Source organism: Quercus suber, unplaced genomic scaffold (assembly GCF_002906115.3).
Source record: "Quercus suber isolate HL8 unplaced genomic scaffold, Cork oak 2.0 scaffold_229, whole genome shotgun sequence".
NCBI lineage: Eukaryota > Viridiplantae > Streptophyta > Magnoliopsida > Fagales > Fagaceae > Quercus > Quercus suber.
In genome coordinates this window covers 129,084-148,038 of record NW_027069687.1, presented here as the reverse complement: position 1 = coordinate 148,038, position 18,955 = coordinate 129,084, and the positions used below count along the sequence as shown (strand labels likewise).

The 18,955-nt window shown below is 34.2% G+C and overlaps 2 protein-coding genes across 3 annotated transcripts; one reads left to right on the top strand and one right to left on the bottom strand.

Annotated features, from left to right (window-relative positions):
- Positions 1-1,105: 1,105 nt before the first annotated feature.
- On the bottom strand, positions 1,106-2,774 carry LOC111986929 (GDSL esterase/lipase At3g48460). The gene is made up of 3 exons (XM_065780262.1): positions 2,376-2,774; positions 1,586-1,687; positions 1,106-1,525 (listed from the first exon to the last, which is right to left on the bottom strand). The coding sequence occupies exons 1-3, from the start codon at positions 2,718-2,720 to the stop codon at positions 1,106-1,108; spliced, it is 867 nt and encodes a 288-aa protein (XP_065636334.1). The 5' UTR covers positions 2,721-2,774.
- Positions 2,775-9,931: 7,157 nt separating this feature from the next.
- Positions 9,932-18,900, top strand: LOC112009923 (trans-Golgi network-localized SYP41-interacting protein 1). 2 transcript variants are annotated; one of them, XM_024042276.2, is made up of 9 exons: positions 9,932-10,092; positions 10,164-10,362; positions 10,466-10,732; positions 10,912-15,318; positions 15,844-16,708; positions 16,808-17,454; positions 17,935-18,082; positions 18,164-18,245; positions 18,400-18,900. In XM_024042276.2, the coding sequence occupies exons 2-9, from the start codon at positions 10,225-10,227 to the stop codon at positions 18,500-18,502; spliced, it is 6,657 nt and encodes a 2,218-aa protein (XP_023898044.2). In that variant the 5' UTR covers positions 9,932-10,092; positions 10,164-10,224; the 3' UTR covers positions 18,503-18,900. The 2 variants fall into 2 exon arrangements, with proteins under 2 accessions (XP_023898044.2, XP_023898045.2); XM_024042277.2 differs by having other exon boundaries at positions 9,932-10,362.
- The last annotated feature ends 55 nt before the right edge of the window (positions 18,901-18,955 follow it).

Sequence of the window (18,955 nt, the reverse complement as noted above, 5' to 3'; positions counted from 1 at the left end):
CCTCAACCCTTTTGCTTTCTTCCTAGCCACTTATTATTTTTGTGGGCGTATTAACCATTATTCCTGTCATTCTGGCCTAATAGTCTTTATTTTACTATTTTCTTTCTCTGTCTCTTTCATATTGTTGGGCTTCTTTTGCCATTGGGCCCTTTTGTCAAAAGTGGGCATCAACACCCACAATACCAACCTACAGTTAAACCTTTACTCTAATACCCAATTGGACTTAATCATGTAGAGACATCTTCCCTTTTTGCATGAATCCTAGTACATGACTAACTTCTTTACACAAACCCAAGTACATGACTAACTCCACAACAACCCTTTGATTGTTGTAGTTGATTTGCAATAGCTTCACATAGAAACACCAATAAGATCTTCAATTGATGGTGCTAGAGATTTTGCTTGGTTGCAAAACCCAAAGGCACACAAGAAACGTAGCAAGATCTCTTTCTTCTATAGGAGGAGGATAGGGATTCAAATAAGAAAACCTAATGAGGCTCTTCGGGGTTAGCTTTTTAGGATTAGGGTTTTCTTTCTCCGTACCTCCTTATTTATATAGGAGCTTAATGGGCCTTTTTATAAGCTCTCCCATTCTTGTTAGGTTTACACAAATCTTAGGCTCTCTTAATCCTATTAGAATTACACATACTTATAAACAAATAGCCTCTTAAAATAAAACGTTGCTGTTCTATCTCCTCAAATTCGTCAGCTCGATAGATCGAGATGTATCGAGCTAGGTATCGAGTTTCATTAAATCTCAATAAATTGACAAGTATCAATGAGGTATCAAAACTTGTAGATTTAACTTTTCTTGAACTGTTCTTGAGAAATCTTCGTGTCTTCAATGAATTTGCTTGTCATGATAATTTTTAACTCACTTAGATCTACCCAATTACAAGTAAACTACATTTTGTCGTAGGATATGCCAATACATAAAAAATATGACCCTAACAAATTTAATCTCAAACCATTGATATTGAACCATACTTTTATATTGTTATTTTGTTGTGAAATTTTAATATGTAGAACAAGCTACTTTTTTTTTAGGGGGGAGGGGTGGGGGCATGTTATCCCATTTGCTAATAAAATCTACTAAAAGTTGAAACTATCTATGTTTGGTGTGGGTTTTGGATCCTAGACATGTCATCTCCAGTGATCGGTTCAGCCCCTCCCCCCCCCCCCCCCCCCCCCCCCCCCNATCCAGGGCCAGCTCTACAAATGATGGTGTACAGAAGCCTTGGTTGAAGAAGAGATCAAAGAGGTGTTGATGCATATTTTCGGTCAAGTGAACCCCATCAAAGTTAATGTGGGTGCTTGAGTTCTTGCAAGTAGAGGTGCCAAAAGCTCCACAAAGGAGGTTTGGTTGATAGTTGAATGGTCTTCCCCCAGCTCCACAACATGCCTTGAAGGGTTCTTCAAACTGGTATTGTAAGTGTTTTTCCAATATTGTTATGAATGCACTATAGTAATCAATAAATAGGATCATTGAATCTTTGTGTTGGGTTCGAATTTCATCCAACCTCTTCTAGAGAAGATTGTTGTGACCCTTTATTACCAAGTTGGCACTCGCTGAACACCCATTTTAATCACGATCATTTGAGGGACATGTTGCTAACTGCAATGGAAGGCACCCTATTGGTGGTAGCCCTTGAACCACAAGGAACTTTGCACCCTTGTCCAATAGCCCCTGTAAAAAAGAAAGTAGGCTTAATATGACTATTCCAATGTTAACTTCACCATAACATTCATCCTTACTCTTATATGCAATGCACCATTTTGTGAAAAAAGTCTTGATCAAATGTTAAGGTTGGAAGAACTCATTGAGATACTATTTTTTTCCCCCTTCTAACAAGCTAAGGCTACATGCTACATTCTTTCTTTTTTTTTCTTCTTTTTTATTTTTTTGGTAATATTATGCATGTTGGAATAATAGTTAAATGATTAAATTCATCATTTTTTTTAATCAATTTAAGCTTTTGATATAAATGGTAGTTTATCAATACTTACCAATGCAAGTGTGCAGATGTGATCAACAACTGCTTTGTGAATTGCTTATTGGCAATAGCAGGGCCAACAGAAGATGCAAAAAGATGAGCATAGTCATTGCCACCAATCTCACCTATCCAAAAGAGAGCATTCCCAAGCTCTGATTTGCATGCAACCTCATCTTTTCCTTGGCATTCTCTCTCCCCAACAAAGCTATGGAACCAATCAATTTGAGTTAGGATATTCTCTGGATTTGATTTCCACATTAGGGGACTACCAAAATTGAAATGACCAAAGAGATTACTTGAAAAAGCCGTTGATCTGGCTATTGCAAAGTTTGCACCACATGAGAAGTTTGCAGAAGAGTCTTTATAGGCTGACAATTAGGGTATGTTGAGAGCTTCACATAGGAAATCAATGACCAAGCGGCCATTAGATAGTCGATAACCAGATAACTTTGAATTCTCTAATGAGCAATATGGGGACCAAGCATGAGAGAATAAAGTGCTAATGAAGGATTTGAGATCACCCAAGTTGTAAGCATTTCCAGTGTCTGTGTATGAATCACTGAAAGCATAAACCTTGTTGAAGCAACCTTTAAAATCAACATTTTCTTGGAAACCAGCAAGAGGTGGTGTGCTTTCGTGGCTCTTGTTGTGAGCATATGTAGGAGACAAGGATAACAAGAGAATGAAGCATGCAATTTGTAGAAACAAGTACTTGGAGTTTGCCATTTTGTGAGTCAACAAAGGATCCTGTTTGTTTGTTTGATTGTAGGAATTAAATGGTGGAGCAAATGAGGTATTTATACATGGCGCCTCTCCCTTATGGGATGGTAGCTCATTGAGGCATTGTATGAACCTCCCTACCTTTAGGAGAGGAAAGATGATCTTTGTTTTACTTGGTCATTATCCAATGCCACAAAATGTAGTTTTGAGTCTTGTGGTGTAAATTTGACTTTCTATGAGCCTAACAATGCTTGGGAACTCCGCTTCATTTATGTTTGCGGAACTGATCACTCCTAGACACGTTGTTGGAGATTTAGACCCCGATTGTTAGAAATTAACCAATTTTAATCTAGAAAATTAATTTACCAAATATTTTGGGACGTTCAATTTATGGTTAACTTGTTTGTAACCTCATACATATGCATGAGATACATTTACAAATAAGCATAATTAAATGAGTTTTAAAATTTTACCAAATTTATATATTATATATATAATGTTTGTATATTTGAAAATATACAATTGCTACTAATAAAATAAATATAATTTTATTTGAAACAAATGAAAAAAAAAACATTAAAATTGTTATTCATAAAATTCTCAATTTTAATTTGGCTAACCTCTATTTAATTTGTATAATAATAATAATAAATTAATGATGGTGATTTTTTAAGGTTTATTAATTTTGATTCTATGATTTTCTCGTTTGATAAATTATTTAACACAAAAATTTAAGAAAAACTAAATTGGACTCAATTTTTGTGGTGTAGTAAATAGTTACCAAAATTAAGAAAATTGGTTGAAACATGTGACATAAAATTAAACTCTTATTTGAGATCTAATTAGATTTCTCTTAGCTTTAATAAGTACAAACCAATATTGGTAAACAAATAAATGCAAAAAGTAAGTAACATAAGCAATATGGTTATGAAAAGAAAAGTTCTACATGGAAAAACTCTTTAGAGGTTTACCACCAACTCCCAAAGAAACAAGTCCACTAAATAGAATCAAAGCACTATAATAGAATCATCCTTAATTCTACTACTCCCCCCAATTCCCTCCTATTGCACTTACAATTTTACCACATGCAACTTAAAATCCTTAGTTTCTTTTCTAGAAAACCTTGTACAAATGAATGCTCCATCTAAATTTCAAGTGTCAGATTGAAGGTTTTCACTATAGCCCTTGATCATCGATCTTAATATCTTTGTTTGTTGCTTAGTGAGAACTCGGCTACAAAAACCCTATACATGCAAAACATAGCTATCAAAATCTTTATTTGGTCGTCCTTTTTAGTCCTCATATATTCTAGCAAGTAGGGCATAAAATGTTAGAGATTGGATGAATTAATACCTAAATTGGATTTTGTATCCGTAATTCTTGATCGAACAATAGCTATCAAGACATGTATTGAACTTATCTCAACCAATCAATTTGTATCAAGCTATGTATTGAGATTTCAAAAACTTCTTTCTTCTTGAGCTATGTATTGAGATTTCAAAAACTTCTATCTTCTTGAATTGTCCTAGGCATAAGTCTTGGACTTCAAAAAACTCTCTAAAAAGTAAAACACACTTAATGCCAACTTTATCTCATGATTTGCTAGCCTACAATTTATTGACCTAACACATGTAACTCATGCAATGACTATCACCAAAACCTTTTTTTGGGGTGATAGAATATGAGATCTATTTTTCTTTTTTAGTCAAAATATCATCAAGATAAGTTTATCCCCCCCCCCCTTTTTTTTCCCCATCTTCCAATAAAACTTAAGATGACGCCAAAAAATATCAAATTTCATAGCAATTATAAAGAGTTATGAGAATATGGAATCACCTCGTCTAAGTCATTTGCTACCTTAAAATAGCCATTGCTACTAATTGAAAATTGGTACATAAAAAGATCTTATAATATTCTTACTTGAAAGGTAAATTCCATCATTCAAGGTAAAATGACACTCATTACTATATTAAATTCCTTAATTAAATTCAAATGTATGGTTGCGTTAAATTTAATTGTTCTTAAAAAAGATAAATTCTTTTTTATTTTATTGGTCTGCACAACTATGTAGTTGAATTTAATTGGAAAACCTATTATGTATCCGTTTGGATACCAATTATCTCAGCGTCTACGTTTTCCTCTTTTGCGTTTTCTCTTTATTATTATTATTATTATTATTATTATTATTATTATTATTATTATTAAAGCCGCAGTTATTGACTTTTAGAGATAAAATTCACTGTTTATGAACAGTGCATGCACTGTTCACGCACTATGCATGCACTGTTCATGCATTTAAAAATTTTAAAAATGGGTCCCATGATACTATTCACATATTTAAAAATTATTTTGCTACAGTGTTTTCAGTTTTCAGTTTTCAGTTTTAGCAAAAATAAGTTATATCCAAATAGATCCTATATATCAATTTTCATACAAATATTTACATAATTTCAACAAGAAAAGAATTTTTATAAGGAAAAAGTTACTCCAAACCATTATGTGGCTATTTATAAGATTATTCATGTGTAGTTTTAGTCCCTTAACTTTTTTAATGAGTTATGTCTTTTGTGTTTTGGCTTTAAATTAAATAATACACATAGATAATTTTATAAATGAGATTGAATTTTATAAGGATGTGGTATAAAACCCAAGTTTTGCTCTTTCAATCCCAACATGTCATATTATCATATTACATATTATAGAATAGGCATAACCATACTCAATTAATTCTAATACCCAGATTCTCCCAAAAAAAAAAAAATCTAATGCCCATTTGAAAATCCAACTTAATTGTGAGATTATTAAAATGTTATAATGTGTGGTACAATGTATTGAGTTTTAAGTAAAAAACTAATGTAGCAATCTCTTATTGAATAATATAAAACATGAGTTTTACACCTTGTCCTTTCCAAATTCAGACTCTTTATAAATTGCCACGTATTGAGTTGAGAAGATAAACTTTGTCCAAGTCTTAATATACCTCTCTATATATTATCTAGTTTTGTCCAATATTCAAATCATGAATATGTTGATCAAGAATATATTACGGTTTCTCACGAATAGTGCATGGGTCAGCAACACTACTAAATCCCTACAAATTAACACAAGTTTGGGCAATCAGATAAAGTTTGAAAATTATTTTAATAAAATTTGTCCCATCAAAAAACAATTAGTGTACCTTAAAATAAACAATTAGTTCCCTCAAAAAAAAAAAGTTAGTGTTATTTTTTATAATAAAAAATTATGGCAAATACCAATTATTGTCCTTTTTTTTTTTTTTTTTTATAAATATAGGAATCAGTTAGTGTCTTGATTGATAAAAAAATATTATAAAACATATGTCATAAGCTCAATAAAATAGTATAATTGTTAGAGGTAACAAAAAATTAATCTATACGCTTATATATTCTTCTCACATATGGGTTCTATTGTCTTATAATTTTGTTTTCGTAGCCATTTTGTTGCATTTGTGGTGGTGGTCTATTGCCACGGTGCCTCATAATGAGATCGATGTCCCATTTTTTGAGGGATCTCAATTGGAGGATGTTCCTATGTAAGTTCACCTTAACTGATCATTCATCTTCTTCAAAAGAACCCTTGGTTATCTGTTTTATCTACCATAACCAACTTGTTCAATCTGAAGTAAGACTTCAATGGCTTGTGCCAAGATCATATGCATCAAACAATGCAAGATAGAAAAAAGGTATCACTTTCACACATTTAACTTCCAAAATTGCTCACATCAGTTAAGTTAAAAATGCATAAATTTGCAAAGTTGCTACAATAATTGTGTAAATTTACACTGGCACTGTTTACTATGCATATAGTTTTCAATTTTTTTCTTTACATATCTCGAGGTTGAAGAAAGAGAGTGAATGATGGTTAATGGATATTGTATGTGAAGAAAGAGAAACAACTAAAAAAATCAAGAAAATTTGATATTTTATTGTAATGTAGTGTAAAATAGATAATTTGATGTAAGGTGTTTTAAAAAATGTGAGTATGTAAAATAGAAAAAAGTAAATGCTTATGCTAATATAGAACGAATTTTTTTGCAAGAGTTGATGTGAATGCTTAAGACCTCCAACCAATCACAAGTAGAAGCTTTTCTAGTCAAGCTGTTCATTAACTCACAAAGATGCTAAGAAGATTGTTAAGGTATTAAATGGTGAGCAAGTAATTCTTAGAGCATTTGTATTAGCTTGTGCAAAAACATATTTTTTCATATTTTAGGATAAGAACATATTTTTTTTATTTTACACGATGACTTTTCAAAAACACCTGCATTAGATTTTCTATTCTATATTCTATTTTATTTAAATAATCATTTTTCATTCTTTGTTTATTATTATCTTCAGAAAGTTATGGTGTGCCTTTGTGTTAGAACCATTTTCCCTCTTTCTTGTGTGTGTGTGTGTGTGTGTGTGTTTGTTTCTCAAAAAAAAAAAAAAAAATCTTCACAGAGAGAGAGAGAGAGAGAGAGAGAGATTTGATGAGGCAAAAGATGAGAGAAAAAAAAAATTAAAATAATAATATACAAAACTCCTACAGTAACTATGTATATTTACACGATCAACGTAGCAACTTTGCAAATTTGCCATCAATAACTTAATTGATGTGGGTGATTTAGGACTTGAATGTGTAAATTTGACAGTTTTCTTTTATTATACACCTACTAATGCAAATACTCTTACTCTATACAATTGAAAGGCCCTTCACAGTCTATTAACAACACCCTTAATTTACTCTTTTTTTTTTTTTTTTTTTTTTGAGAATCATCCTCAACGTTCATATAACAAGTTTGTAGGAATGATATGGACATATAGTCCATGGAATTCTAATAGACTGATTCTTATTGTAATAATACTATAAAAAAGGGGTGACAATATTCGACATGACTTGCAAACATGATATAGTTGTTTTGTGGGTTAGAGCATCCGTAGCAGCTGTTGCAAAAATTATGTCATTTTGCCACACCAAAAACCTACTTTATTATTTTACCACATCATTTTACAATATCCCATTTATCAGATGTTCTATATTTTTACTACTTCATTTAAATATTATTTCTTAATTCTTTTTAATTCTTATTTTATTCTTTCTTTATTATTTGTTCCTAACGGTAATATTTGTTCCTAAATAGTCATATTTTCAAATATTCTTATTCTAACGGTAACGTTTTCAAAAAATCCTCTTAATTCAACTATCATATTTTTAAAAATACATATTTTCTTAAGCATTTAAAAAAAAAAAAAAAAAAAAAAAAAAAAAAAAAAAAAAAAAAAAAAAAAAAAAAAAAAAAAAAGAAGAAGAAGAAGAAGAAGAAGAAGAAGAAGAAGAAGGCACATCCATACCGTGAATAGCTAAAGGAGAAGATGAAAGAGATAATTCGGATGAGAGAGAAAGAGGAATAAAAAAATAATAAAACCATATGCCACAAATATACGTACCGTGCCAAATATGTGAGGATACTGTAGCATGTTGTAAAATTTATGAGATTTGGAACATCTGATATTTGGTATTTTTTGGTGTTTGGTGTGTCAAATGTGCCAAATATTTGGCATTTGGCACATTTAGCACATCTAGTGTGGATGCTCGTGTTTAGTTTAAATGGGTTAGTGTCAAAAATGGGTCGACATTCTGAAAATGATTAATAAATAGGTAATCAAATGGAAATGACATATTTGAATATAAATAAATGTCATTTAAAAAAAAATTGATTCTAAATATAATTAAGTAATTAAAATAATTTTAATAGTTATATTGATAAAGGATAAAGTTTAGCTACGTACAAAATTGGTTGTAACTTAAAGTTACAATTGTACTTTATAAAATAAAGGGTAAAATAATTTTTTGGTTTCTAAAATTCACCAAAAGTTGTTTTTTCCCCTATACTTTAAAAAATTCTTTTTTCATCCCTAAATTTTGTAAATAGTTTAGGGACAAAAATATGGGTGAAAAAAGAATTCTTTTCAACAGTTTAGGGATTTTTTTTTTTTTTTTTTTAAGTTTAAGGACAAAAATAAATAATTTTCAATAGTTTAGGGATGAAAAACGAATTTTTCAATAGTTTAGGGATGGAAAATGAACTTTTTAAAGTTTAAGGATGAAAAACAAACTTTTTGTAAAGTTTAATTGTTAAAGTTTAGGGACCAAAATAATATTTTACCCTAAAATAAACATAACTACATATTTTTGAAATTTAACCATCAAATTGCATGTTCTTTACACTCTTAATACATTAGTCAAATTATGTGTCAATTAAATATTATTTATTAAATGATTATAAGTTTATATTTTATATATCATTTTGAACTACAAAAAACGTGCAATTTAAACAATTTATTGATAACATAACTATTGATTTTTAATTTTCTAGAAATTTTATAAGCATGGAGTATATAAGAAAAATATGTAATCCAATAGTTTATTTGTCAAAATTTACCTCTAATAAAAAGATATTGAGTAAGGTTGATTTTATAGCTAAACTTTATCCATTGATAAATTCTTTGTTGAAACTCTCAAGTCCCTGACCCTTCTACCCAAAACAAAGAAAAAAAAAATTTCCCTTAGATTGTGTATTAAACATATTGAAATGAGTTGTGTTATGTTAACTCGCTTGATTAATAAGTTGTATTAGAAATGAGAGAGATTTGATTTGACATAATTATTAAAGAACAAAATTTAGTTACAAAATTGGTTGTAACTTAAGATTACAACATTTCTAAATATCTTTTTATTAGAGATGAATTTTGACAAATCCACCATTGGATTACATCTTCTTCTTATACTCTTCATGCTTGTAAAACTTTTAGAAAATTAAAGATCAATAGCTATGTCATCAATAAATTGTTTAAATTACAAGTTTTTGTAGTTTAAAATTATGCGTCTTATAGATTATATACTAAATACTGTCCGATTGATACAAAATTTAACATGTGTATTAAAAGCATAAAGAACATGCAAATAACCGTTAAATTTTTAAAATATATAATAATATTTATTTTATTAAATAAAATTGTAACTAAATTTCCTCCATTATTAAATGAGTTTAGGTTTGAGCCACCCTATAAGAAAATAGAAAACGCCCAACCATGCATTTCAATGGACTACTTTGAAACGTAAAACCAAAATCGGCAGCGTTTCCTCGCCAAAACGACACCGCAGTAACGCTTTCTAAAAAAAAAAAAAATTTCGGTAAACATTAAAAGTGGGTGGGAAATTTCAATTTGACTGGGTGGTTTTTGCTAATTACTCCGTGCAACAATTTCCAGATTCAACTAACTACAATTCTTTAGAAAGTCTTCAAATCACAAATATAAAGCTCATCGTGAACCGTCCGATCACCGCAACAACACGACGCCGTTTCCATTCACAGGTCAAATACAATAATTTCCCGTTTCTAGGGTTTCATTTCCAGATTCTAGATTTTGAATTCATATCTCTCAGGTTTCGTTATTCGAATCTCACGGATCTGGAGGGGCAACGGTTTCGATTATGAGCGATTGAAATGTCTGAGAATCATAGCTCAGAGCAGGTTCTGGAAGTTTCCGGAGCTCAGAACAACAACTCTCTTGACCCGAATCCGGATCGTGCAATCCGGGCACCAGAAGAAGCTAACGGGTACGACCATGACCGAGTCAATCAGGTAATGAATTTATGATTGGTTGAAAGCGTAGCAATTTTGATTTGATGTGAGAAATGGTTTATAATTTGTGCATATTAGTGAAGAGGTTGAGAAATGATTGCAGGAACCGGCGTTATTGCCGGTGATGGGTCGTGCTGAAAGCGATAATGATAATGGGGTTTCGGAGGAGGAAGAGGGGGGCGATTTTGTTGACTGCTCGGACGAGTTGGTTTCGAGTGCTGAGAAGGAAGCAGCAGTTGTAGCAGTAGTGAGGGAAGAATCGGGTGATGGTGGGGTTCGAGGAGTCGAAAACGGGGTGTTGGATGGTTACGGGATGGACGAGCAGCCGGAACAACAACAACGACGAATGAGCAATGCATGGGAATACAAGGTCGAAAAATGTTGTTTAGTTGGGTAGTTTTGTTTAGTTACTCTTTGTGATTATCAATTCGGTATCAGAAATGTTATGTCCATAACGTTTTCACAACAAATTCTAAGTGGCGGGTTGTTACTGGCTTTTACTTATGAGCACTTCTCTTTTGGTATTGATTTGTGACTTTTGGTGTGCAGGATGAAAGAGAGGCCTTTGCTAGGGAAGTTGCTGAGCTTCGTCATGGGCTTAAGGCTCTGATTAATCATCAGCAGCCGTTGCTTAGTGAGAATGAGAGTGGGGAAAATGATAATAGCCCTTTGCTTGAAATGATAAAGGAATGCTCGCTGTTTGCTAAATTAGCTTCAGAGGAACGTTTGCAGGCTGAGGCGACAATGAGGGAAATTCGTGGTGTTGTTATTACGAAGGAACAAGAGATTGGAGATCTCAATGCACGGGTTTCTGAGTTATCAGTGTCGAATGATGCTGCGGCGTCTTATTTGAGTTCGGTTCAGAATTCTTTGGAAGTATCGTTGGAAAAGGATCGGCATGTAGAGGATGTGGCAAACAGGATGTTAGCTTCTCTAGCATCGGTAGGTTATCTAGAAGAATCATTGGAGGATTCTATTAGTGGGAAAATAATTCAGGTTGAGAAAGGCAACTCTTTGTTGATTGAGAAGTACAATCAGATTCTTTCTGAAATTGATCAACTTAGGCAATGTTTGAACGAGACTGGGGTTGATATCAGGGTGCAAGAGGGACATAGGACAATTTGTGTTGCTGCACGTGATGAGTTACTTGAGCTGAAAAGAAAGGAGGAGGATTTGATTGATGAAGTTAGACATCTAGAGGATGAAAATAGGAAATTAGTGGAACAACTTGACGGGCATAAAGAAATGGTTGAGAAAGTGAATGCGGAACTTGCAAACACAAAAATAGAAGTTGAGCAGGAGAAGGTTAGGTGTGCTAATACCAAAGAGAAGCTTACCATGGCTGTGACAAAGGGAAAGGCATTGGTGCAACAGAGAGACTCATTGAAGCATTCTTTAGCTGATAAAACAAGTGAGCTTGAGAAATGTTTGATTGAATTGCAAGAGAAGTCTAGCGCATTGGAGTCTGCTGAACTAAGCAAGGAGGAATTGGTCAAAAGTGAAAATTTGATTGCATCTCTGCAGGAAACACTATTCGAAAGGACTTCTGTTCTTGAACAAATTGATGAAATTATGTCTGAGGCTGGTGTACCTGAGGAACTTCTTTTGATGAATATTAGAGAGAGATTTAGATGGCTTGTGGATGAGAGAAATGTACTAAAGGGTGTTTCACTGGAGTCTCAAAAATTGAAAGATGCTTTTTCCTCGTTTGATCTACCAGAGACAGTTTCATCATCTGACTTGGTAGCTCGAGTGGGTTGGCTGAGGGAGTCATTTTACCGGGCTAAAGATGATGTAAATAGTTTGCAGGATGAAATTGCTAAAACAAGGGAAGCTGGCCATAATGAGATTGACCGCTTAAGTGCTTCACTTTCAACAGCATTACAGGAAAAGGATTATCTTGAGACAGAGTTGGCTGATCTGATGAGGAAATATGAAGAGATTGTTGAAAAAGAACATCAAGTTACATTGGAGAAGGATCACTTAAGTGCTTCACTTTCAACAGCATTACAGGAAAAGGATTATCTTCAAACAGAGTTGGCTGAGCTGACGAGCAAATATGAAGAGATTGTTGTAAAAGAACATCAAGTTACATTGGAGAAGGACCACTTAAGTGCTTCTCTTTCAGCAGAACTACAGGAAAAGGATTATTGTCAAACAGAGTTTGCCAACCTGATGGGAAAATACAAAGAGATTGTTGAAAAAGAGCATCAAGTTTCAGTGGAAAAGGATCAGATAGTGAAAATGTTGATTGAGGTTTCTGGAACTGAAATGGAAAATGAAGAAGGGGTCTATCAGACTTTCTCTGACAATTCCAGTCTTGTTCACAGATGTTTTGAGAAGATAAAAAAACAGAACAGTGCCATTTTGGATTCTTCCTATGTTAATGAAGAATTGTTTGAAAGAGTACAAAGTCTCTTGTATGTAAAGGATCACGAATTGATGCTGTGTGAGAAATTACTCGAAGAAGAGATGATGGTGAGATCAGAGGAAAAACTGTTGAATGAGTTAAAGTTGGTTTCTGAAGAACTTGTGGCACTGAAAGAGGAAAAGAGTTCTCTATGGAAGGATCTTGAAAGATCAGAAGAGAAGTCTACTTTGGTGGATAAATTGTCAAATGAGTTAAAGTCGGTATCTGAAGAACTTGTAATGCTGAAAGAGGAAAAGAGCTCTCTACATAAGGATTTTGAAAGATTGGAAGAGAAGTCTGCTTTGGTGGAAAAACTGTCGAGTGAGTTAAAGTTGGTATCTGAAGAACTTGTAGCGCTGAAAGAGGAAAAGAGCTCTCTACAGAATGATGTTGAAAGATCAGAAGAGAAGTCCACTTTGGTGGAAAAACTGTCGAATGAGTTAAAATTGGTATCTGAAGAACTTGTAGCGCTGAAAGAGGAAAATAGCTCTCTACAAAGGGATCTTGAAAGATTGGAAGAGAAGTCTGCTTTGGTGGAAAAACTGTCGAATGAGTTAAAGTTGGTATCTGAAGAACTTGTAGCACTGAAAGAGGAAAAGAGCTCACTTCAGAATGATCTTGAAAGATTGGAAGAGAAGTCCACTTTGGTGGAAAAACTGTCGAATGAGTTAAAATTGGTATCTGAAGAACTTGTAGCACTGAAAGAGGAAAAGAGCTCACTTCAGAATGATCTTGAAAGATTGGAAGAGAAGTCCACTTTGGTGGAAAAACTGTCAAATGAGTTAAAATTGGTATCTGAAGAACTTGTAGTGCTGAAAGAGGAAAAGATCTCTCTACAGAAGGATCTTGAAAGATTGGAAGAGAAGTCTGCTTTGGTGGAAAACCTGTCGAATGAGTTAAAGTTCGTATCTGAAGAACTTGTAGAACTGAAAGAGGAAAAGAGCTCTCTATGGAAGGATCTTGAAAGATCAGAGGAGAAGACCGCTTTGGTGGATAAATTTTCAAATGAGTTAAAGTTGGTATCTGAAGAACTTGTAGCGCTGAAAGAGGAAAAGAGCTCTCTACAGAAGGATCTTGAAAGATTGGAAGAGAAGTCTACTTTGGTGGAAAAAGTGTCGAATGAGTTAAAGTTGGTATCTGAAGAACTTGTAGCACTGAAAGAGGAAAAGAGCTCTCTACAGAAGGATCTTGAAAGATCAGAAGAGAAGTCTGCATTGGTGAGGGAGAAGTTATCCATGGCAGTTAAGAAAGGCAAGGGATTGGTTCAAGACCGGGAGAACTTGAAAAAGCTTCTGGATGAAAAGAACTCAGAAATTCAGAAGTTGAAGCTTGAGTTACAGCAGCAAGAATCTGCAGTCACTGACTGCAGAGGCCAGATCAAAACATTGTCTACTGACGTAGAGCACATCCCAAAGTTGGAGGCTGATCTTGCTGCGATGAAAGATCAACGTGATCAACTTGAGCAATTCTTATTGGAGAGCAATAAAATTTTACAGAAAGTGGTTGAATCTATTGATGGCATCGTTCTTCCTGTTGATACAGTTTTTGATGAGCCGGTAGGAAAGGTGAACTGGCTTTCTGGGTACATTAATGAATGCCAGGAAGCTAAGACACATGCAGAGCAGGAGTTGGGTAAGGTGAAAGAGGATGCCAGTACCTTGGTTAGTGAGTTAGCAGAAGCCCAAGCAACTGTGAAATCACTGGAAGATGCATTGTCAGTTGCGGAGAACAATGTTACTCAACTAGCTGAAGAAAAGAGGGAATTAGAAGTTGGGAAGACAAATATCGAACATGAGTTACAGAAAGCAGTAGAAGAAGCTAGTTCCCAGACCAGCAAGTTTGTTGAGGCTTGTGCAACTAGGAAGTCACTTGAAGAGGCCTTATCACTGGCAGAAAATAATATATCTGTGCTGTTCAGAGAGAAAGAAGAGGCTCAAGTAAGTAAAACAGCTGCAGAGATGGATCTGGAGAAAGTGAAAGAAGAGGTTGCTATTCAGACCAGCAAACTCACGGAGGCCTTCAAAACTATAAAGTCACTTGAAGATTCACTGTCTCAGGTAGAGACTAATGTTGCTTTGCTGACTGAGCAAAATAATGATGCACAAGTTGGTAGAACTAATTTGGAGAATGAGCTAAAGAAGCTGCAAGAGGAAACGGGGTCCCAAGCTAACAAGCTGGCAGATTCATATGCAACAATAGAATCACTGGAAGATGCGCTGTTGAGGGCAGAAGATGATATTTCTGTACTTCAAGGTGTAAAGAAAAATGCTGAAAAGGAACTATTGTCACTTAATTCCAAGTTAAATGCATGCATGGAAGAGTTGGCTGGAACCAGTGGCAGTTTTGAAAGCAAATCTATAGAGCTTGCTGGACACCTTAACGATCTTCAAGTGATTATGAAAGATGAGACTCTGTTATCAAGGGTAAAAGAATGCTTTGAGAAGAAATTTGAGAGCTTGAGAAAAATGGATCTCATTCTTAAAAACATAAAGACCCATTTCGTAGAAGTGGATTTAGAAGAGCTGCAAAGTCACCATGTCATGGAGGTAACCTTATATCAGCATGTGTGTGTATGCATCAAAATTTTTCTTGCTGAGTGAATTTTTTTTTTTTTTTTGGTTTTGGGGGGGGGTGGTGTCTGTGCATGTTATTTTGGTAATCTCCATATGTGTGTACTTAGATTTTGCCTTTTTGTACTTGATTCTGTGACTAGTAATTACCTTCACCTATATAATCGTTATGAGTGCATCAACTTTAATTAGCCAATCTGTCTGGGTCTTTAAATCAGAATTGTTAGCATTGACAAGGCATTTTCAATTATAATTAGAATTGTCAATGGAAAAGAATATACCACTGGTTTGAAATATGTATGCTCAAGTGGATTACTTGTTTGCTTTAAAAAACAGATGACAGTTGCCAATTTTTTGGTTCTTTATTAGTGGTTGTGGATCTCTCTTGCTAACTTGCTCTCTTTTTCTATTTAAGAATGCAGAATGAATCTAAAGCTTTTCTCTTTCTCCTATCTAATCTTTTCCATCTTTTCTCTAATTGGCTTGTTTTATTTATTCCAGGATGATTCAATGGTTATGAACTCTTTCTCAGATAGCCTCAACAATATTGTTGATGTTGAAATTGATAACAGCTGGGTGAGTGCTGCAGATGGTGACAATATTTCTTCACATTTTAGAAAGACTGTGGAAGGGTTCCAGTCGAGAAACAAAATTATTTATGATAAAGTTGAAGGATTTTCATCTTTTATAGATGAGTGTATTGCAGGTTTGTTGAGAAAATTACAGGAAACACAGGATGGTGTAGTATTTGTACTTGAGCACATTGAATCTTTGAAACAAAAATCAAAGAATCTGGAAATGATTCAACAGGAACAGGAGACCACTATAGCCATGTTAGAAAATGATGTTGCGACTTTGTTGTCTGCTTGTACTGATGCTACAAGAGAACTGCAGATTGAAGTGAAGAACAATCTATTGGAACTTATCTCTGTTCCTGAGCTTGAGAAGTTGAACCATACTTTGTCTTTAGAAATGAGAGAGACTGATGGAGATGCCGCAGTTGAGCGGCAACAAAGGCTTGATGGCAACAAACATTTTGATGCTGCAAATAAGTTGTTATTGGCAACTAGAAAATTTCAATCTCTGGTTAAACAGTTTGATAGCACAAGTAATGTGGCAGCCGCTACAGTTGAAGAATTGCAAAATAAATTGAAACAAAGTAGAACAAGTCTTGAAAATGCTATTGAAGAAAGGGATCTAAACCAAGATAGAGTTTCCGAGCTAGAGAGTGAGGTAGAAGAATTGCAAACTTCATGCAGTGAGCTGAGGCTTAAACTAAATGATTCTCATTCCAAAGAGGACAAGTTAAAGGAAAGAGAGGCAGAAATTTCCTCGCTGTCCAATACTTTGTTAATGAAAGGAAAAGGTAAACATCTTTGATGGGATCTTGCTGCACAAATCTATTTTGGTTGTTATTATTTTGTCATTTTTCTTCTGACTTCTTTGTTCATATTTGTTGTTTCAGAGGCAGAAGACTCCCTTCTGTCAGCATCCCAAGTGAAAACACTCCTTGACAAAATTGGAGGGATTGAAATCCCTATGGCAGAGTCAGAAGTTGGAGACCTGGTGCCCCATAATTCTGCTCACGTAAAGAAGCTCTTTTACATTATTGATACTGTTACTGAGTTGCAGCAGCAAGTGAGGTTATTGTCTCATGACAAAGAAGAGCTGCAATCAACAATTACAACACAGATTCTGGAAATTGAGCATCTCAAGGAGGAAGTTGAGAAACTTGTCAGGGACAGACAAGATTCCGAAAAAGTGAAGGATGAACTGTTTGAACTCACTTTTGGTTTGGAGAAAATTATAGGTATTTTAGGAGGTGAATTGTTTGACCAAAAATCTGCTGGTGTCAAGGGACTTCTGTCAGTATTAGAAAAGCAGGTTGTGACCATGCCTTTGGAATTGGAAAATTCAAAATCAAAAGCTCAGGAGCTTGGCACAAAGTTGCTTGCAAGCCAAAAGGTTGTGGATGAATTGTCAATCAAAGTTAAAGTTCTTGAAGACTCACTTCAAGATAGGAGTGCTCAGACAGAGATCGTTCAGGAAAGGAGCATCTTTGAAGCTCCCTCATTGCCTACAGGGTCCGAGATATCTGAAATTGAAGATGCGGTAATTATTGAATTACATGATTTTTTAATATAATTTTCTTCATGCATGATATTTTTGTTTCTCTGAACAAAGTTTTCACGGATAAATTTTAAGCAAACTGTGTTGGTTTTTGGATCTCAAATGACCTTAGGTTCAGGTCTTGCAGATGTTCCAGTTAGACAAATTAGATTAATTAATATATTCTATACATATATCTGTACTGCCTACAGAGTGTCGTTTTTCGGTGATCTATGTGACCAACCTAATTGTTAAAACTTTCCATTGGAAAAGTTAAAGCTTTCTTCAATCCTTTTTCTTGTTCTCTCTTCCCCAATGAATTTCAAAACTTTAGTTGGATATTGAAAAAAGAAAGATGTAGTTCAGGCAAAGGAGTAATGATATGTAACACAATTTGGGTAGACTTGCTGTTGGGTGACTCAAAATTTTCCTCTCCAAATAATAGAGAAGATGCCTGTATAAAGCATTGCTTGCCATATGCAGGGCTCACTTGGGCAGACTACAAAATCTCCTGTCCCGCCAGCCACTGTTGCAAGAACTGTGCGAAAGGGTTCAGCTGAGCATCTTGCAATCAATGTTGATGTGGAATCTGAACGTTTGATCAACAATGAGGGAAGTGATGAGGACAAAGGTTTGCATTCTATCTCATCTTCATCTAAATATTCAGTTTAGAAAGCTCAGGTAATTGACGTATTTTTTTTCTCTTATCCAGGTCATGTATTCAAGTCTCTGAACACGTCAGGTCTCATTCCAAAACAAGGAAAGTTGATTGCGGATCGAGTTGATGGAATCTGGTAACATGCCATATCATCTGCTTTAGTTTATGTTTCAATTACTGTATTGAAAGTTGGAACCTAATCTACTAACTGGCAATAAAGTCATAACTGAGTTGGATTATGTTCTATATACAGACTTGATACTAAGTTTCTTTTTAATCTGTACATGCAGGGTATCTGGTGGTCGACTTTTGATGAGTCGTCCCCAAGCAAGGCTAGGCCTTATTGCCTATTCACTCTTATTGCATATATGGCTGTTGGCAACAATTTTGTGACTAATTCTTTGATCATCTGTTCTCTGGATCATACCGCAACGATATTCTTAGTCTGCAAGTTGTATCATAGATAAATAACATTTCTATTTTTTTCCCATTCTTTTATGGTCACGGTGGTTAACGTGTTCATATTTTACATATCACCTTATTGATTCTCTGAAATCATATTTTTTTAGGGGTTCAGGGAATACATGCCTCTCTGCTTTTAGAGAGATGTATCACTTTAGTTACTTAATAAGTCTTTTGTCCTGTTGGAATATTGAGCTATAGTTTCAAGTTTGGTAGATAAACATGAAATGTAAGTGGTGACACCATATGTTCTAGACTTCTAGTATCTCTGTGTTAACTATGCGGACTTTGAGGATTGGTACTGAGACTGAGAATGATCTTCATTGAAATCGGAAATTATTTCTGAAATATTTTAATTATCTACAACTTATTGTTGAGCAAATT